This window comes from Salminus brasiliensis, chromosome 7 (assembly GCF_030463535.1).
Source record: "Salminus brasiliensis chromosome 7, fSalBra1.hap2, whole genome shotgun sequence".
NCBI lineage: Eukaryota > Metazoa > Chordata > Actinopteri > Characiformes > Bryconidae > Salminus > Salminus brasiliensis.
This window is the reverse complement of record NC_132884.1, coordinates 30526943-30549556: the sequence shown is the minus strand read 5'-3', so window position 1 is coordinate 30549556 and position 22614 is coordinate 30526943. Positions and strand designations below refer to the sequence as shown.

Here is a 22614-nt window from a genome sequence, read left to right as displayed (position 1 = left end):
GCATTTACACACACATGAATGACACTATTCTCAAAGTTTGTTTAAAAAAAAAAAAATTCTGAAACATCCAGTGCAAAAACTCACCTAACTACTGCATTTTTCACGAGGTGAGGGAAAGAGGGAGAGAATTGGGCAGAAAACAAGTTGTCTGTTCCCAGTTCTTTGCTACTTTTCACAGGAGTCACCATTGATTTCTGTTAGTTGTACAGTAGTTCAGTGTAGACGGACCATCGACTGAACAGCAGAATGTCTCAGTGTGAGATCACACAGCTCAATGCCTCAGTACAGCTCGCCCTCATTGTGAAGCAGTAATTCACCCGATCCTCCTGGTGGACGACACAAGCGTTTACTATTTACAGTGAAGATCAATATTTACACCACTTCGCAAGAGCCAGCCTCAGCGGGACTCCTAGTGCTTGATGATAAATATGTAATTCTTATAAGAACAGTAAAACTCTGAAAACTGAAATGACCCTTTGTGTGTCAGCAGGGGTGCTTAGGTCACCAGGTGGCCAGTTACTTTAACAACCTTAGACATTTTAGAGCTGTAAAGTAGCTGGAATGAAGGGAGATTCACATGCTTCTTTTTAGGGGCTCTTTAAAAATGAATTCTTCAAATATGAAGTAAAAGTACTTAATATAATAAATACATAAATGGTTCATTAGTTCCAAATATCTCTATATATTAACCCTTTAGTTCCATAAAGACTCTATCAGGGGGAAGAGCTTCTCAGGAACCTTTTTTTTGGTTGGTAAATTAAAACAATGTGTGTTTGTGTGTGTGTGTGTGTGTGTGTGTGTAAAGGAACATGCATGACCTCCAAGGATCAGTGCTGGCTGAAGGTTTCCTTTCTAAAAATGCATGTCTCCATGTCTAGAACCATTAAAGAACATTGAGTCTAGAGCACATAAATACATTTTGCTTTTGACACACAAGATTCAATAATTCCTGCCTTGCAGCCAGTGATTTCACAGCGACCCTGATCAGGGCGAAGCAGAAAAGAAGAGGAATGAAAGTATCAATGAATTATTAATTAATTCATCCAACAGCCTCTTCCAGTTCAACTATGGCCTCAATCATCACCTATATTACACATCACTGGTTCATTCCTGGTCTCAAAGTTCACAATACAGCTGGACATTTCACTGGAATAGGTCAGACTTAAAGTATATTCGTACTCTTCCTGACCACTGTGGAGAATAAGCCTCTACAGCCAGCTCTGGCCTCGGAAACGTCCAGCGTTAAGTAATAATAAATTGTCCTTAATATTTTATCAGCTTTTACAGGACCTCTGACGTATTAGACCTGTACGGGCTCTCATTGGTTCCGTCAGAATTGCTATTAGCAGCAAGAGGGCAAAGGTCAAGAAGCATGCTGTGTTCTCTCTCTATCCTCCTGGGACATCTCACCCTCCCGCACGCGCCCCCCATTGGCCTCAAGTCAAAACTTGTCCGTCGTCCCAAAGTGGAACGGCATCGATTCTCCCTGCGCGTGTGTGACCGAGCAGCCCAAGAGCCCCGTGTCACACAGCCCCGGCGCGCGCCCAGCTAACAAAATCAACGCAACCCGGAGCGTTTGGGCACAGCAGGTTAAAGGCGGAAAGCGCGCTGCTGAGACCACCTCTCACACAGACAGACTGATCGACCCTCGATACACTGCTCGAGCAGCCGCGTGCATCACCTGTGGTAGTTTCTCGCGCACAGCTTTCCAGAGGCGAACTTTCGTTGTTGCTAAATGTCAGTCAAACCGTACGACACTCATCCGCCGGGGTAGCTCACTTTTCTTTCCTAATGCTCGTGTTCTGGAAATCGAGCTTCTTGTGAGGCGTCCGGAGCTCGAGCGCGCGCACGAGCGGGTGCGCGGGATTTGACATCGTCTTTAGCAGCATCCTCGTGAGCAGCACGCGCTCTCTCGCAAACCGTTCGATTGATTTGGGGGGTAGATTGAGCTGGAGAGTAACTTAGATAGTGATCCTCCCGTTAGAGTTCTTAAATCTTCTCGTTCTTATATTACACTGTTTTTATGTGGCGCGGGAGGATGCGCGGGAGAGACCCTCGGATACGGTAGGTCTGCCACTTTAGCGCACCGCTGGGGGAAGAAGCAGGAGCGCTGCGTTGGTCTAAGCAGTCTTACTCTAAAGTGAAGTAAAGTGCAGAACTGAGAGAGGTTTCAGCACCGCGGACAGCGCCGCGCTCGCCCTCCTCAAACTTCCCACTGACCGCGGCTCCGTTCATTAGCCACACACACGAGGAAAGCGCGAGGAGCTGGAAGACCCTCCACCTGGACCCTTCAGATGAGACTGGACAGATCAGGTAGGACTGTTTTTTTTATCAGCCCGTGTTATTGTTGGTGTGATAGAATGTGCACAGACAGACCCCCCAGTGTTTTGAGCCCTCATACACACACACACACACACAGGTGAAGTAAAGGTGTTACCCCAATACTGTGTTGTTCTTTTCAGAGGATGCTCACTCCTGGTGTTCTCGCATTAACATATGACATGAGTTCCCTTTTAGATCCTAGCAAATGTGCATTAGTGAAAACGCCTCTATCTCCACGATCAGACACACAGACAGACAGACAGACAGACAGACACCACTGACGGTATCTCACAGTCTCAAGAATGGAGCTACATTCCCGCGCTTTGGGGTGCGTCAGTAAGCGCGAGACTCTGGAGGAGGTATTTCTCTCTATTTATTTTCTTAATAAATAAAACGCTGTGTGATGTGGGCTGATCTTGGAAGCTCTGTAGAAAGAAGCGAGTGAGGTTTTGAAACTAATCAGCGTGGCTGAAGCGCTCTGCGGGAGCTCTCCACGCTCACAGTGCTGAAAACACTCAGTCTACTGCTCAACAAGACGGGCTGCACTACTCTACTGAAACTCTGACAGAAACTGGAGTGGAGCATTCCCTCTAACAGACCCCTCTAGCTGGGCTTTACCATGGCTTCAGCAGGGCTTCAGTGGGCTTCAGTGGGCTTCAGCAGGGCAGGAAGCGCTTCACTTCCCAACCACTTCACTTCTCTGAATATTTCATGCTCGTGGCCGCGCGCGTGCTCGCTGCATTTGTCTGACACTGCAGAATTTTACTGTGTCTATAGATTTACTTGGAATGGATATGTGATTTACCCAAAAAGCACCCAAAACAGAGCCTGCACACTTATCAATGATTTTACTGATCATTATTATTAATAATGTTTTTGATGTTGTTCTTATTAAAAGGGTTATCAAAATGTGTATATGACACGCATATCATACACATATAGTTATTATATGCTAATACTATTTTAACATATATTTTATATTAAGAGTAGTTATAATATTGTAATACTGATGCTGTCATTAATATATAATGATGTTAATTATGTTTTGATAATGTTACTGACAACAGTGTTACAAGTATAAGCCTATTATATCATAATAGCATATACAGTACTACTGTTACTGTCCAATGCCAGGGGTATAGACCCCCCCCCCTCCATTATGAGGATCGCTAGCACTCTTGTTACTGAATGCAATAAAATCAAATTCCCACAGCAATGCTCCTGAGTCTAGTTAAACAATGAATGAGCAGGGGTCCCAATACTTTTGTCCATATTCTGCACCCTGTGTTCATGTAGTACTGCATGTTCTGCTACTGTAGATAAGAAAGAACAAGCACCTAAGTGAATGGAGGACAGTTCATCCAGTAGCTAGATGCTAGTTGTTAGTTTCTTGGGCTCGTAGCAAAACTGCAAATGATGCATTTGTATCTTGTTGTTCCAGCACTAGGAGGCTGTATATCACCTGCAGAAAAAAAAAAGTCATGCTGATAGTGCTGGAAGTGTAGGATACGAGTAGCTTAACATCAAGCACTACTGCAAAATAACGGAAAGCCCAGCAGCAGCAAACAGCAGAGAATTCTGATTAGTGTGAATAATTGAAGCCTCGGCCAGAGCTCCAGAACATGCTCTTATGTTCCTCTCTGTTTCTGCGCAGGAAAAAGCTCCTTTAGCCTTAACGCAGAGTCACTTTACCTGCATCCCAGCTGCTAGTCAGACACAGGGAGGTGAGTGTGTGTGCATTGTGGTGTTCATCCAGTCTCTTTTCAAAGCGTGGCCAAAGTGCTTTATCACACGTTGCGTGCAAGAACGCCTCCTTATCTGAAAGTAACACAGCCTTTCCGAGAAATAAGCTGGAGGTGAGGGTCTCCTGATGATGCCCTAACCTAGACCACTAATTCCCCCTGGAGAGGGGTTACGAAGAGGTGTGATGAAGGGAAAGCAGCTTTTCTGCCCTGACAACTGTCTCGCGACAGAGACCACAAAGCTTAAGCCACTGCAGCTTAAGGCATCCAGATAAGTGACTGGTGTTAACACTGCATGAGATTAGTCAGCATGTTCCAGAATGATTGATAAGTGACAACAGTCTTAATAATAAGTGATGTCACATGTGAAAGTGAATCAGACAATGTGAATATGGAATGATCTCAGCCAGTCAGAGGGAGGAAAAGACTCAAAAATACTCTCAAAATTCAAAAAGGTTCCCCCAAGTTAGTATTAAACTTTTGCATCATGTGTATCTTTAAACTTTAAAAAGGAGCTACACACGCTTCTACAGCAAAGTTTTATGAAGTACTGAAAAGTGTTCAATGAGCCTTTTTGGAAGTATATACAAAAGAGAGCCAAAGAGCTGTTTAATCATCCAGATGGTTCTTTAAGTTGTCATGTCCAAATATTTGTGGACACCCATTTTAATGAATGCATTTAGCTGCTTTCAGTTGCACAAATTGCTGACACATATGTGCAAATCCACACACAGGGCTTGTCTAGTCACTGTTGAGAAGTACTGCCAATAGAAAAGGACTTTCTGGTGTGAATAGAACCAATGCCATGCAGGCATGGGCTAGAGAGGTATAAAGCATTCATTCAACATTCTGACCTCACTCAGGCTCTTCTTACTGAATGCAATCATATCCTTACAGCAATGTTACAAAATCGAGAAAGAAAGCCTTCTTCCCTGGACAGTGGAGACAGTTACTGCAACAAAAGCTGGATAAACTTTTTAAATTCATGAGCAGGTGTCCCAATACTTTTGTCCATACAGTCTTGATATAAACACTGAGTTCACCAAAAAATTCTAGAAGAACCCTTTTATGAGTGTGTAGGCCATTTTCAACTCATTTTGGAACCTTCTTTTTTAAAAGTATAAGTGAACACTGTAAAATCATGAACATGATACATTTATAATGTAAAAGCAGAGTGTAATTGTTTTAGAAAAGTGGAATGTTCATCCTAAACACTGTACAGCTTGCTTTGCCTTGCACCTTTCCCATGGTAGTCTATGGTTCAATTCCCTGGCCAGGCAAGCACACCACACTAATAAAGAAATAAGGTTTCTTGGGCAAGACACCTAATATTACCCGTATAGCATATATAGCAAAACTCTTAGCTGCTATGATTTCTACAAGTCAACAGTGAAGCTTGATCATTTCCTCTTCCTCTTGCCTTTTTTCTCTTAGTCTCTGGTTTATAGCAACTTCTAAGGGAGTCTAATGGGTGGAATAATGTGCAGCAGAAATATAATTGACTGTGTAATGTGACAAGTTGGGCCCAAAGTCAAGAATATCAGCTGAAGCAGGCTGAGGGGTGATGTCTTATCTTCGTTATATAAAACAAATGTTTTAACTTGTCCTGTGGCAGTGTTTTAAGGTAGGAGCAGAGGACGCTGATCTTGTCCTCCATAATGTTTCTGGCACATTCCACAGCAGATGGTGTGTTGTCCTGCCACATTTCTGATGAAGAACTAATGGGAGAGCCCTGGGACAGAACAGGACCCGAGGGACAAGCTCGCTTAAGCATGGGAAAAAAGTGTGTGTGTGGGTTGGGAGGGGGTAAAGAGAGAGATAAATGAAAGGAAAATAGAAAACCTCAAATAGAAATTGTCTAACATCTCCTTACATTTTTTTCTTTTTCATATAAAGATGTCATTCCGTTGATATGAGCTAATGTTTCTGTTAAAATACATGTGTGTGTGTGTGTGTGTGCGTGCATATGTGATTTTCCACGTTACATACATTATTATAAATTAGAAATATAGTAGTGAGGCTGAGTGAGAGCACACGTGCATACATAAATCCATAATCTGACGTATCAGGCTTGCTGTAATGTGTTTAAAGGCAGAGGGAATGCCAGCATTGAGCGGCTGGCGGCTCTCTAGTGATTGGAGTGTGAATAATGTATAGAGTTAGTGTGGGAGGGGAACAGCAGGAAAAAGCCCACAGCCTTAGAGCTGCTGCTCCGCTAAAGCATCAATCTCTCCGCTTGACACATCACATAACCGCTAATAATGACAGAGACAGCGCCCGGTTTAAAGACACTCCCAACTTTACGCACTGAGCACTGTTCAGCACTCAGAACTCAGGTCACACTGACAGTAACACATTGTGCAGCAAATCTCCAAAGTGATGACTTTACAAAAGAAAAGGCAAAACTGTTCCTAACTTTGAATCAGAGTCAGTGTTAAAAAAAGTGTATTCCAGGTAGTCTGGTACAGAGCAGCTACAGGGTTCGAAACATGGAGAAAACTAGAAATGGACGAAAAAGGACATAGATTTTGTTTAATGGACCAGCAGCGATATGTGATTATGCATGCATAATCCAAGGTGGTTGCAAATATGAAAATATTCTTATTGTACTTAATTATTACAAAGGTATTGGGACTTCATAATCTTCTAGCCCATGCCTGAAATTAGGCATAGTGCCAATAGATTAATGCTTATTTGATCTAGAGAGTCCTATTATTGAATCAAATAAGCATAAATCTATTGGCACAATGCCTAATTTCAGGCATGGGCTAGAAGATGTGGTAATATGTCTCAGGGACAAGTATGAGACAAGCTAGACAAGCCGTGTGTGTGCATTTGCACATCTGTGTCAGCAATAAGTGCAACGTAAAGTGGCTAAATGCATTCATTAGAAGGGGTGTCCACAACAAAAGTGAGAGAGAGAGAGAGAGAGAGAGAGAGAGAGAGAGAGAGAGAGAGAGACTGACAGTCCTTTAATTGCTGCTCTGGCCTTCTCTCCTCTGGGTGGATATCATTTAAATTTCAATTAACTCCATTCTCCTATTAACATCTTATAATAATGACCCCATCTGAAAAGGTCAGCAGACTAAATCTTTTACTGTCTAGTTTTTTATCCAGTCTTAAAACTTTATGACTTCACAGCTTTAAAGTGCCCTGGCTCATATTTCACATTTCAGATGTTTCAGGTAAGCTGGGAGAGCCACCCTGTAAAGACAACAGTGATCTTAAACCCATGCTTGAAAACTGTGAATGGTAAAAAACTGCTCAAATATGCTATAAACACACGTTCTGCAGTGGTTAAAAGTAACTCATTACCGTTCATTAGAGACATTGCCTGTACTGACATTTCCTGGTCTCTCTCAAGGGTCATCACCCTGCCCCTTTACAAGCTGGTGTACGGGTGTAATGCAGCAATTACTCTTACATTTCTCTTTTCCAGGCAGATGTTGACATACACTTTATAGACAAAAGTATTGGGACACCTGCTTATTCATTGTTTCTTCTAAAATCTTCTGATAACTATTAAAATTCAGTCACAAGAGCGTTAGTGAGGTCAGGATGTAGGATGATCACCACCTTATCCCCAGTTCCTCAGCTCATCCCAAACATACTGGACGGAGCACCATCATTCCAGAGAACAGAGTTCCACTCCTCCACAGTAGCCCATACCTGGCATTAGGGATTGTACCAATAGATTCGTGTTTATCTGCTCCAGAGAGTCCTATTCTTTTGACAAACTTCTCTACAGGGACAGCAGTGGGTGTAACTTAAAGCAGCTGAATGTGTTCATTAGAATATTTCTCCTGTTTTTTTGCATCTCTTCCTTTCCATCAAAACCTCGATGTTCAGTGGAACAATAGAAATGTATCACATGGCTAAAAGCACCAAATGGAACCCAAATGTGGACATTTCTGGTTCTGTAGAGCAGATTGCATTTAAAGTGGTGGCTGATGTGTAATAGGGTAACAGGCTGGTGCCGCTGGGACCGGTCAGAGCAGAGTGGCACATTGAGTTTGATTTAAAATCACACACATTTCACATTCCTTTCTGGTGGGGTCTTCCACTCTGCTAACTCTAAATGCTGTTTAGGGAGAAGCCTGACATTCATTTCTTCATTTACATCTCCAGCATCCCCTCTTCTTCCTTCCTCCTTCTCTTTTTTTTCTCTCTTGTCCCACCCACCCCCCCCCCCCCTCCCCTCACCCCACACACTGCATTGAGACGACCTCTCCTCCAGAGAGGTTATTATCATGTAAATGTCGCTCTCCTCACCAGACTGACACTGAAAATGCCTACAGAGATTAGCACCTGGGGCAGGTCACACTTGCCGCACCTGTCATTCCTCTCATTCATTGCTCTCGTCTCTCCATCCTCTCGCTCCTCTTTGCCAGCATCACTCGCTCCCACTGCGCTTCTTCACGTTACCTGGTTGGAGCAGTCTGGGTGCCTGGCACAGGCGAGGCTGGCGAATTAAAAAGGCCATCTGCTGAAGCAGAAAACATGGGGGGTGAAAGAGATTGAGAGTTTGAGTGAGAGAGAGAGATGGAGAGCATTCATGCCAATTAAGTCCTCGATTAGAATATTTAAATAATCTAAAGCTGTGTAAGCGATAATCCAAGCCAGCCTCTGTAATTTTACAGTGTGCTGTCAAAGGTCGAACATAAATATCTTTTAGAAATTGAAAAGAGAATATCGAGCTATTTCTACTGCTCTTGGACATGTCAGTGAGCTTTTTATTGTTACTTAAAGGCTTTGGCTCCCGGAACAATAAAAACAATCTTCATAACCTTCAGCACGTTCCTGCTACACCAGTCTGTGTAGCAAGATAGAGAAACTGTAAAAGCTTTCCTGAGAGATCAACCAGATTGCAGATAAATATGGAGGCATATGCATAGCTTTCCGACACTTCATGTTTATGGCAGGTGTAAGATATGGAAGCTCTTACTTGCACTCTTAAAAATAAAGGTGCTGAACAGGGTTTGTAGGGATGATGCCTTTTGAAAGTGTAAATGTTCAATAGTTTTCAGAGTTTTCTTAAAACACTACATTCAAGCCAAGATCCTTGATGTATAGTTCTTTGTAAGAGGGAACACTCTGAAAAAAGGTACGACAAATAGTTCTGTGGGAGATGCCGCAAAAGAACCATTATTGGTTCAATAAAGAACCACGTTTGAATAAGAGTTGTGTGAATGTAAGGAACCTTTCAATTGGTAAAGAACCTTTACATCAAGTGATGGTTCTTTAGATATTTAAAAGGTTCTTCACAATCAAACTCATCTCTATTACAAACATGGTTCTAATAGAAGTAGTTCTTCTTCTTTATGGCATCACTCAAAAAACAATTACAATAATTAACACCTTAATTTTTAGGACTGTACAGTGGGAAATCAGGAGCACTAACATTATTGTAGGCAAATTAATTCATAACCGATCACAACCGTCACATTGTGTCATATGTGACACAGGGCATTACGGATGTTCTGTGTCCAAAATGGCACAGTTTTGCACACGCCCTGTTGCTATGCATTGTCCAGTTCTAATGCAAATGAAAAGAACCATACATTCAAGCCAAGCTCTGACTGGGACCCTTTATTTTAAATGTTGCAAAGCAGCCAGTACATACATACAGTATATACTCTGGGGTCCAGAAGATTTTGGTACGTGGCGAATAGCGAAAGCCCTTTAAGGCCAGATGAAGGCTCATAGGAGAACACGAAAGTGAGACTAACAGGACTTTTCAAAACGACTCTGAGAGGACGTGGAGAAGACAGCAACACTGTTTGTATCTGGTTAGATTTAAGAATAATTACAAAGAATAATAGTTATTTTTGTTACAGTGCTAGGCTAGACTAGACTAGACTAGACTATGCTATGCTACATGGGTACTGTGATCTGTTGTGGTGACATTAACCAGCCAAGAAAATAAATCAGAGCTTTTAAAACAAGCCCAGCATAAAAGGAAGATGTGTTGCATTCTGAGGCAAAATAACAGGGTTGTAAATTTGCTTATAAAACCATTCCAGTTCTAACCCAACCAGTCACATTTTAACTATTTATACACAAAACAAAAAGAAATGCATTATTTGGCAAGTTTTATATTTACCTGAACAAACACTACAGAATACAGATTTGTTTTCTCTTCATTTTTAGGATAGAAAGAAATCCCAGTCCAATTTAAGGAACCCACTGTGTGTATACATATATATTTGGACTTTATATATAAACAGTGTCCTTCTAAAACCTATTATAATGTTACATATTTACTGTAAAAAAGAAACACCAATTTTTCTGATAATGGTGGGAAATGATGAATTAAACATTGCATAGCACTAGCATTTCTGTATGTAAGGCTCACTTATTGTAGATCTGTGGAAATCTTCATCATTGCAATGTTACAAGTGATATAATAAGATGATACTGGTATATTAAAACGGACTAAATCATTCAGGAAAGGATTCCTGCTTTAAAAACGGCATTCATGTATCCCATATAGGGCCTCAGCATTATTAAATAGGGTATTATCTAATAACTCTATTTTGTAGGCATGCAGGGCTCACATAGTGTTTCAATTTCCAAAGGGAAGCATGCATTAACCCCTCTGAGAGGCAGTTCAGGAGACGCATGCCGTAAAAAGATATAGCCAATTTTCACAAGCCACCCCAGAATTCCCACTGGACTTTACTCCTATGTTCACTGGCCAGATTGGCCCTCTCATCCTCTGCTCAACCCCCATTTTCTCTCTCTCTCTTTCTCTCGCTCTCTCTCTTTTCCTTCTTCTTGCCTGACAAGTTTCCATGGAAACAAAGGGTAGGGAGAAGACCCTAATGAGTGTGAGGATGGGTCTCGCAGAGATGAACGCGTACCCTACATCTTATATATCTCACTCTCGCTCCCTCTCTTTCTCTGGCTGCTCACTCTTTCTCTCTCCTTCTGCTCATTTGGACTGATGTATGGTGGGCTATATGTTGCGTAGTGGTATGCAGTGTCTTAGCCAGCTTGGATGGATGCTGAAGTGGAGTGGGCAGAATGCACTTTGACTATGAGATGCTTCTTTCTCCTAGAAGATATTTTATTCCTAAATGAATCCTGAATGGTTATTGGCTTAGATGTAAAGTTCTAGGTTAAACCTTCCACTGGAATAGAACCTTTACACTGGGTGAAAATGTACAGGAATGGTCCTGTAAAGACTTCTGCATTAAAAGTGTCTCTGGTTCTTTACAGACTCAGAACTGATTGTTCTATGGCATCATCACTCCAAAGCAGTCTTTTATTAGTCCAGCCTTTATTTTTAAGAGTGATATATTCACATGTCTATTAAAACTACATATTGATGTTAGAAGCACTAGGAAATAACTGCTCACTAATCTTCCTAAACATAAAGGTTCTTGGATCTACCACTGTTTGAAGAAACTTCTACATAGAGCTTACATTGATCAGCCATTACATTATCCCCACTGACAGACCAAAAGAAAAACGATTATCTACAGGGGTGGATATATTAGGTAAACAGTGTTTGAAGGTGATGTGTTAAAACAGGCACGCATAAGGATTTGAGACATTTTGACAAGGGTCAAATTCTGATCTTGGGGGGATCTTGTGGTCTTGTGGGTTTTTGGTGGTCAATATACCTACCTAAGTGGTCCAAGAAAGGACAACATATAAAAAGGTTGCAGGGTCTTGGGCACCTAAGGCTCGTTGATGCAATCGCACTTCACAAGTTACACGTAAAGACGTAAAGATCTGCAGCTTAAAGATCTGCAGTTTGGCGAAGGATAACACATGATGTCTTGTGGTCTTGTGCAGTCTATGGCAGATGGTCAGATCTACTAATGTCATGGCTGATCAATATATAAATGTTGTTAAGGTTATTTAAAAATGTTCCTTATACACAACCGTCCTATTTGTTAAAAGGTGTTCATGAAACCTCATGAACATGCTTTTCTCTGACATTGCTCTATAAATCTATATAGCACCCTATTTTTAAGAGTGTATGTATAACTGCGGATTACTAGACAGCAAGTAATCAATCACTTTAAGCCAGCAGGCTCATGGAATGACTGTGCTGTCTCCACCATAAAACATTTATACGACTTTATACGACTGAACAGCTTTACCGGTGTTCACAGCAGCCTAGACGTGTACATTTCCTCCAGTTCAAAGCCGGGACACCTTACTGCTTTAGAACACCAAATGCTTGATTGTAGTCTCAGGGTCTGTTATACTGTACAACAAAATCCGCAAGCAACACATGGGAATAGAGAAGGTTAGATGCTTCAGTTTTTACCTCTAGTCTTTGCTGTGGGCTTTCTGTCAATGGCATCAGTGTTCCCTGTTGTCTAACATCCCAGTGGTCAACAAACAGGGCCACCAGTGCTTTGACAGTGAAGAAATCCAATGGATAGGTTTACATTGACTGAAGATGTCTTGTGAATGCCTTGGGTGTCATGTGGTTATTTGACGGGAAAACTGTCTAAGATGTGAACTTTGGTCTTAAAAGGCCAGACATGGTTAAAACATATATAATAATGCATGAAACTGGATTTCGATTTAAGGCAACTACTAAGGAGTAAATGAATCTTTGAGTGTACTTTACATGGCACTGCAGACTCAGTTTAATTGAATCATTTCAAAATAAAAACAGAAACAAAAACTTATAGTTAAAAACAAAAACTTAAGTAGCTAAAAAGCCCCCTGACAAATAACATAGCTTTTTGTAGCCATGAATGTTGCCTCAGATGATAGATGGTAGAATGTGGGTATAGGCTACTGCAGAATCAGTTAATAATACATGTTCAGTATGATTATTAGTTAAATGCACATTTAATTAAAGGCCATCTACTGTTGATCTGTTCTTCATCAACACTATCAAAGCACTCCCGACTTCTCTGATGCTTTGTTTAATAAGCATCCATCCGCACTACAGTGGCACGTAGGTTTAAGCTCCCCTGAGAATGTTAAATGGGATTTTCTGGGAAGTTCTGACCATGCAGGGTGCCCAAACTTTTGCTTTGGGCCCTTTAAATTTTTTAAAAAAAGAAAAAATGACATGAATTTAATGAATATAAAAGAGCAATCTTGCTTTAAAATGTTAAGGGAATGTGTTGCAATTAACTGTTGGTAATCAGGTCACCGTTTACTTGCTTACTTCTTCATAGTAGCTCCCTTCATAGCTGCAGGTCTTTAGGTTCAGATCCCTGCATGGTGCACAGAAATATGATTAAATGTCAGAGTCCTACAGATTCTAATATCCCTGCCTTTCCTCTATACTCTGTTATTGCACTCTTTGGAATAAGGCAATAATCCTCAAGACGTGATGATAAGATTATATGTCATTAAAGTTCCTACTTCTAGATCATGACTTGGGAAATCTTTTGTGTTGTGTTGAAGCCTGCGTTGATGATTCTTTTGTGAAAGTCTCCATGAAAGACAAAAATATGGTCCTTAAACAGAAGAACCCCAAAATGCTACTTCTTGGAACTGTTTTAGCACTTATGGCAAGTGTCTCTCCCTGATCGCAGTTTATGTGACACGCTTTCATCTAAATGAACTTTGGATTTCTCATGGAAAACTAATGTGTCTAATTTAATATCACATACACTATATGGTCAAAAGTATTGGGACACATGCTCATTCATTGTTTCTTCCCAAATCAAGGGTATTGAAAAACTTTTGTTTTTGTTGGAATAACTGTCTTTCTACTGTACAGGAAATACTTTCTACACCTGGCATTAGGGATGGTGCCAATAGGTTCATGCTGTTCTGCTCCAGAGAGTCCTATTCTATTGGCAGTGCTAGTCTCTCCAGGGACTAGACAAGCTGCGTGTGTGAATTTGCACATCTGTGTGAGCAATGGGAGCAACTTAAAGTGGCTGAATGCATTCATTACAAGGGGTGTCCACAAACATTTGGTAACATTGATGGTAACAATGGCAGATATCAAGGTCTGGGATGTATGTTAGAAAGCAACTAAACAGTTTTTTAGTTGATCTTGGATGCAGAAGAAATTATCAGGTGTGAAGACCCAAGTGATTTGGGAAAGGGCCAAACTGGGGTCAGACAACTGGGTCAGAGTATCATTAATACAGCAAGACTTGTGGGGTGGTCCTGGTCAGCTGTGGTGAGTAACTAATGACAGTGGTCTAACGAGAGACAAATCACAGTTGCAGGGCAGTTGCAGTACTCATTCTAACCCCGTCCATGATCAAAAGTGCCTGGGCAATGGGCACAAAGGGACATCTGGACTGGTCACCTTCTTCTGTCCTCTACTATTGTTTAGATGTGTGTCACAGCAAATAAAAGCACTTAATTTGGTTCTTGTTTCTCTTATTTCAGAAAGATACTACATGATTATGATGAATAAAGGAGAACTTTCTTACATCACATACGGCAATAAATACATTACTGCTCATTCTGCACAGGCACCACCAGCTGAATATGAGTTTACACTCTCTGTAATTACATCACTGACTGCACCTCTAGGCTACTTTCAGCACTTCTCAGAATGTGTGATATTAGTGTGTCTATCCTAGATATGGGGGATGTGAGGGGGTGAAAGGGAGGCATTAGGGAATATAATGGATGTTGTGGGGGGTATACGGGGGTTGTGGGAGAATACTGGAAACATTTCAGAGTATGCAAGCGTGATTCACAAGCAACAAAGTAAACTTAATATTACTGTGGCTAAAGCTAGACTAATTGTTTAACGTATTTAACGTATTTAAATTACATAATTTAATTACATATATATATACATATTCTCTTTTATTTCCTCTTTTATCTACATGGATCACTATGAGGCTTCTCCCTTCTCCTGACTGTGATAAGTATGTCCTGTCAGTTCTATTAGATTGGCAAGAGATGGCTATGAAGTACTCTTCACTTCACAGAGTAAATCCTCTACCTCTGTCAATAGGTGTACCACATAGGTGACATTCCAGCCTCAGAGGCCTGTCGGACAGCAACAATAAGCAAGTGGGCGACGGGTGAAGGCATTGTGGAAAGCCTGTTAAGCATGGTTTATTTAGTGGCTCATTTAGCAATGTAAACGAGAGCATACAGTCCCAAACATGGAATTTTAATGAGGAAATGCATTTAATTGTTTCCATTTTTGTCTGTTCTAACGTCTGTCTGAGCATGTTTGTGTGTGTGTGTGTGTGTGTGTTTGTGTGTGTGTTTTGTAGCGTTTGTCTGTACAGCAGCTGTTAGTTTGAGAACTATTGGATGATGAGGCTCTACATGAGTTCAGGCTGAAGGGAGCAAGCTTCACACTACAATAGTCACACTGTCTCTAGGGCATGGAGCCAGACACACACACACAAACACACAGACAGACGAACAAAACCCCTGATGAACTGGCGGAGAGCCCATGGGAGAGAGGCTGTGGGGACCAAGCATACTGTCCCCATCAGCCTTCCAAAACAGAGCTGAGACTAAATTACCCACAGTCCTTAACTATTGCAGCATCACTGCTTTCAGCTTGTGAATAGACCATCAAGTAAAGGGAGCATATAGAGCAGTGAGTAACATCACCAACCTCTATGTGGCTGCCTGGGTTTAATTCCATGCCCAGGAAAGAACATCATGCTCCCTACATCATACAACCTAAAAGAATACTTCACATGGTAACAAGCAACTCAAATGAATGCTCTGACTCAGTGAATGGTTCCTTCAAAGTATTTATTTGAGTTGAATGAACCTGGTTCAATTGCTTGTTACCACAGAAAGTCAGAGAGAGACAAACCTCTGCTGCACAACAGCATTACAATGATTTTATTTTACTGATGATAAAAATACACAAAAATACAAAACAAATACACAAAACAAAATGGCTAAATTATGACCTAAATACAGACATTGCTATGTCCACAGTAGGAGGGTGCCCACAATTCCTGGCAGTGCCCCTGCACAGTAGTACCTTTCACTGGCTGAGGTCAGCTTTTTATTTGCCCTGTACTTACTGTATTTTTCCATTCCACCTTAAATTATGCAGGCTTCATTTAAGGTGGAATGGAATATTAGAAAATTAGCTGCTTAATAAGAAACCAACTTTAGCTTAATTGCTTGATCTTATTCTGTATTTTACTAGAGGATTTAGTTATTTTATGACGCCTGGACTTCAACCAACATTGAGTAATCCATGATCTTCAGCCAAATGAATGCATAGTTTATCCCACTGCTGTGACTGACCACTGTCACAGCAACTTTATTGCTAACATATATATTATGTATGTATACATGGACTAGTGTAAACTGGTCTAAAACTGTCAGCCATTTCAGTCAAAAGTCTAACATGTAACAGATAGACTGACATGAAGCACTAGGATCAAAAATACACAAAATTACAAAATGATGTTTTTCAAAAGACTATTAATATTGTTACTATTATTATTATTATTATTATTATTATTATTATTACATCAAAAGGTAGGGGAAGTGAAGTTACACGATAATGAACATGCTTTTGTTAATGGTTTACATGGTCCTAGGATTTGTGGGTTATATGAGAGTCTACATTATATGCACTGATTTTTATGTATTAATGTGTCTCTTTTTAAACATGTTCTGGAGCTATATCCTGAATCTGAAGTTACTTTTCAAGCAATATAGCTCACATTTTCTTTGATGTTTTTTTCCCATCTCTTTATGTCCCATGTCCTGTGTCTTATGGCTATTTTTCCATCTGAAAAAGAACACAACATTGTGAACTGAACTGCTTAGATTTGAACTGAACTGAGTTTCATGAATCTAGCTTATGTGCTTCTTCTTCCCATAATAACTGTCTTTGTATCAGTCTTTAATTTTAAATTGTCCTTTAGATGAGGAAAAGCACAAATAATCAAAGCTGAAGAGAATCTTTGACAGTGGAATGAGGCCTAGGCACTACGACCCGCTCCAGTCTCCTCTTTGGAAAAAAAGAACGAAAACAAACTGTGTTAAGACAAAGCGTCTTTTGTGTTTCTACGCTACGGCCTCTGAATCTCCCTGTGTTTGATCCACAGGCTCTGATCTCTGCAAAAACTCAACAAGCTGAGGATGGCGCTGAATCTGGGGCTGGCCTGTGCCTGACCACAAAGGCAGTGCCCGTGCCATCTGCCCACAAGTCGCCCTCAGCGCTGTCCCCATCCCAGAAAGGAGAGAGCAGAGGACAGACAGTGAGCAGCAGACACTGAGAGAGTCCTGCCCTCGTCTGCGGACGCCATGGCTGGGAGGTCGCCGCGGCAGCGGGGTCACGGACTCTCCTGGCCTGTCCGTCTCCTCCTCCTGCTGCTGCTGCTCGTCAGGAGCCCTCAGGCTCTTGCTGTCCCTGGCTACAGCACTGACTCTGCCAAAAAGGAGATCACTATAGAGGGGGACCTGGTGATTGGAGGCCTGTTCCCCGTGCACCAAAAGGGCGAGGGGGTGGAGGACTGTGGCCGAATCAACGCCCAGAGGGGTATCCAGCGGCTGGAGGCCATGCTGCTGGCACTGGACAAGATCAATCAGGATGACAAAATCTTGCCTGGCATAACGCTGGGTGCCCACATCCTGGACACGTGCTCAAAGGACACCTACGCGCTGGAGCAGTCGCTGGAGTTTGTGCGGGCTTCTCTGACCAAGGTGGACGATAATGAGTACACCTGCCCTGATGGATCCTATGCCGTCCACGACGACATCCCCCTTGCCATCTCTGGTGTGATTGGGGGGTCCTACAGTGACGTATCAATTCAGGTATGACCTCTGTTTTTCCGTGGTGGGTTTCAATCTGGATTCTAGATGCACTTGATCCTGATTGGTAGGTCAACAAGGCGTATATCTGTCGAGCTCCTGTTATTTTTATTCATGTGGTACATGATCCACAAGTAATGCCATACTTCAACTTTATTCACCTACACATTGATGGTAACATTGTATCTTCTCAGCCACTATAGTTTCCCTCCACCTTCTTGTCCTATAGTTAAGGATAGCAAAGGCCTCCAGCACCATGTTATAAGCATGTACCAAGTGTCCAACACACCGTAGAATGCATGCTGTTTAAGGGAGACACTCAGAATTGGCTATTGGCTATTTTATTAATAGCAGTGTTGTGTCATGCTAGAGGGTTGAAAAAATCATTTTCAGCAAAAAGTGAGGAAAAGCTAGACATTATTGGTCCTGTATCAACTAGAGAAAAGTTCTAAGAATTGCTACAGCACCATGACATGTCTTGTCTATCCAATCCCAATCACTATACATTTTTTTTTGCTGTACAAAAAAAGAGCAAAACACACACAGGAGTTTTACTTTCAGTTAAAGTATATTTCAGCTAACTTTGCCGAGCTGAGACAAACCAATGTTGCCAAGTGTGCACTACCTCTAGCAGCTGGATCACACTTTGCATTGCTTCATCAGTTATTACAGACAGCTTACATGTGTACATGACTGGCCTTTCTACATGTGTAAGCCACTTTGACAGCAAAAGGCAGCATATTGACTGACTTAGGCTAAAGACGTTGGATACTTTAACAGACACTGTAACTATAGCCACAATTACAGTTACAGCACTAAGCTAGTGACTTGTGGGTGTCCATCACCTAAGCCATGTTTGGAGTCCAAAGTTTGCTTCTTTAGTTTTGCACAGAAGCCAATATTATTAATAGGTCATTTAAGCTTATGCTGCGTTCCATTCGCCTCAGGAGTCAGATGTCAGAGCTGGGAATGTTGTCACACCTGAGTTGTCTGCATTCTAGTTAAACAGTTCGCTGAAGATTTCAGCGTTTACCACAACTGGTTTGGCAACCCTTTACCAATGTTTAATGGTAAATCTAACTCAAATATGTCAGATTTTTATGCCCAATGTTACCATTGTTATCATCGTCTCAGGTTAGCATTGTTATCATTGTCTCAGGTTAGCTTTGTTAGTGATACCAGTTGATAAAAAAATACACACAGGATATTTATTAATAAAGGAAAATATGACAAACCAAACAGAAACCATGGCTACAGAGGAGGCACAGGTGGGGACGCTAATGGACAGGCGGGGCCAGGACAGACAAGACACAAAGCCATGGTGCAAAATGGAGCAAATGGCAACACAAAACAGAGTCTTTGGAGTCACCATACTGCATCAAAATAGACAAAAGTACAAATCCTGTTAAGGCTTTAGCATGGCTGCCACTATTGTTTTTAGCTTTGTGCTAATTTAAGAATGGACAATGCTAATCTGTGAGTGTGTACAAACGTCCATCACATGTTAACTACATTAGCCTTGTGGCTGCAGTGCAAAACTGAAGAGGCCGACTTGGGACACCAAACATGTCTTGGCTGGTTTTTAGGGTAAGGGGGGAAATACGCAAACCTTTTCTTGCCACATCAAAACTTTTATCCTTGAAAGTGAGATTTGATTCTAAACTAGCTGGTTACAGGCGTTTAGGAGGACTCATTAGCACATAAGGCCCCAGTGGGGAATATCTGCACCTGGGGGGGGGGGCTGTTTTTGCTGCCATGATAAAAGAAGTCTTTAAACAACAGCAGTGCAACTCTTTCACTGTTAGATAATCACCTTTTCTAATTGCTTTATTAAAAAAGCTCACATAATTGTCTTGAATCACAGTTAACAACATGTAAAAAGTTTATAGCGTACATTCAGTATACAAACATTCCACTAACGAGATGAGCTTATATCCATGGTGCATATTGGGTACCTGTTCTCCATATGCTCAACCTATCCAATTTATGTCAGTCATTTGGTGAGCCTGTGTTTTCTCTGACAACTCATGATGGTGGAATGGCTGCTGGGAGCAGACGTGCGGCAGATGTTGGCTTTAAGGAGCAATGATAGGATAAATGGTGACAGCTTGATTACTCCCAGCTCTGCCCTCCCAATGTGTGTGCGTGTAAGAGAGAGAGAGAGAGAGAGAGAGAAGCGAGAGCAAAATACTAGTGTATATTGAATGTCCTGAAAGTTCAGACAATACCTAGAGCAACATTTTGCTTCACGCATTTGCTCTTTGCTTTATTGCTTTCATTTTTGTCAACAATATTTAAAAAAAGGAATTTCCCACAAATCTCTTTTTTTTTATTTAATTATTTGGTTGCTAAAATGTGTGGTTTTGTGACACGGGCTCGACAAACCAGACACTTGTGGATGTAGATAAAGGGATCTTTAATGAACAGGGGTTGATCCATGACAACAGATAGAGATACGGTCCAGATCAAAACCAGCAAGGCAATCAGATACATGAAATATACAAAAGCAGAGTCAAAAAGGCGAGCTTGATTGAACAAAGCAAAAGGGCTCGGCAAAAAAACAGAAATCGATAGACAGAAAATAGGTCGGATTCAGGGCAGTCAAAACAGATAAAGAACACTTAGTATGAACATGAAAAAAATGATGGCAATACTTCGCAAAGTTAGAAGTAAACAGAGTCTTTAAATACAAACAGAGAGATGTAAACAGATCGTAATTAGTATTCCGGTGGCGCTGAACCTTTCCTGATTGGACGTTGGAGGGCTTGTGAAATCTGTGAAAGCATCCTGGGAATTGTAGTATGGTGCATCGAGAGAGACAGGAGGTGAATCCGGGAGTGTGACAGGTTTAATGTGAAATAGTTTGAGAATCTTACCAACTTTACAGTGGTGGTTAGAGGAATGCAGGGGTTTACAACACAAATCTAGCCATTTCAGTAGCTAAAATATATCATCCTAGAACGACCAGTAACCTATGCTGGTTTATGTAATGGTGATAATAGTGCTAAAGCTGGTGAATAGTGGTTAACCTGGAAAAAACACTCAGCATGTATCTCTCCACCATGCACAAGTGTAAATTACAGGGGTCCCGTGTCTCCTTTTATTGACATGTTGACTGACTAACACTGACTCTCAGTTCTACATTCTGCCTCTGTCAGAGCTATAATTTAATAGCATATAATATCTTAATAACCTGTTTATAACCAGTGTCAGTTCTCCGTGTTTGTTTTAACCATGTAGAATTCACAAAGTGCTCTAACTGTTCTAGATGAGATCAGGATCTTAGTTTGGTAGCAGTATATAGTCCACACAGTGTGAAACATCAGGGAACGAGTGTATTAATACTATTTTGTGCATCTCAGTAAAAATATTTACTGGGTTAACAAGCTGCTGCAGTTTTCTCACTCAACCAGAACTTGCACTGATTTCAGTTTGTCCCACCCCTCCCCGAAATGAAGATCCTGACTGGTTCCGTCTCTGAGTTGGACTCTCTGTTGTCCCACCCCTTAGCTAAAATAGAGGAATGGAGATTCTGATTGGTTCTGTCCCTGAGTTTGCCTCTCTATTGGCCCATCGTCAGATGAAACAGAGATTCTGATTGGTTCTGCCGCCGAGTTTGACTGTCTCCCTGTTCATGTCTGGAGGTCAGTGTGGTTTACTGAGAGTGGATTTCTTTTAATAAGCAGCTCAATTAAATAGCTGCTGTTCGGAACATGGATTCTGAATTTGTTTGGCGGGCCAGATTACAACCTTTATCAGGCCAGTTCCTGCCAACGGGCAGTATATTTGACACTCTTTCGGTAATGTAATCCTTGCTAGTAATCACCCTATTTAAAAAAAATATACCTGTAACTTTATTACAACACTACCTTCCCAGTGACGAACTACGGTTTGACTCCCTACCTGGGCAAGAACACCACACTACACCAATACGAGTCCATGGGCAAGACTCCTAACACTACATTCCTACCTGTGTAACATGATTCAAGTCGCCCTGCATAAAAAAATCAGCCATATGCCATGAATGTAAATGTATAGCAATGAGCTCACAGAGCTGTATGGTTAGTTGTCTACCAGAAATCACTTTATATTCCACTGTGGTCCCATGGCTTAAGGACAGCATGATCCAGTAAAAACGGCAAAAAAAAAGTTGTGTAAGCTTCAGTCAAACAATAGGACAGTGTGTGTGTGAGTGTGTGTGTGTGTGTGTGTGTGAGAGAAAGAGATTCATGCCATCTTTCTCTGGGCTTTAGGACCATAATTACTGCAGAGCCTGAACACAGATGCAGGGGTGCATTAATAATGCAGAGAGAGAGAGAGAGAATGGGAGAGTGAAAGGATCAGTGAAATACCACTTAATGATTATGCCAAGGTCTAGAATCTTCTTATGCCGAGGTCTAGACTCTCTCCCGTTCATTCTTTCCTTATCTTTTTCATCCTGTCGATCACTGCCACCGTCCTGTCTTGTACAGAAGATCTCTCTCTCTCTTATTAAGAGCTGTTGGTGGATCATGCTGCTCACTTGGTGAAGTGCTGACGCTTAGCTAAAGCTCCCTCTAATAAAACACATCTCACATCACGGGGGATTCCCTGTTACTATGGCGATGCCTATCACTAAAGACCACAACACCATGCTCTTTAATCCAGAGTCTGCCCACATACACACACGTTCTATGTACCCATGTTCTATATATTATATTTAGGTATGTAAGTAACTATACACTCTTAAAAACAATGTTTTCTTGAGTGATACCATAGAAGAAGCACTTTTGGTTGTTTGTAAAGGAAATTATAAAGATTTAAATCTAAACCTTTACTACGCTGCTGAATAATTATTGTCTTTATT

The 22614-nt window shown here is 41.4% G+C and overlaps 1 protein-coding gene across 1 annotated transcript in view; it reads left to right on the top strand.

Annotated features, from left to right (window-relative positions):
- Positions 1-1509: 1509 nt before the first annotated feature.
- grm2a (glutamate receptor, metabotropic 2a) overlaps positions 1510-22614 on the top strand; it is a 57029-nt gene continuing 35924 nt past the window's right edge. The window contains exons 1-2 of the mRNA XM_072684575.1: positions 1510-2313; positions 17063-17771. Coding sequence (XP_072540676.1) covers positions 17262-17771 — 510 coding nt within the window. The 5' untranslated portion in view covers positions 1510-2313; positions 17063-17261. The remainder of the gene's footprint in view (positions 2314-17062; positions 17772-22614) is intronic.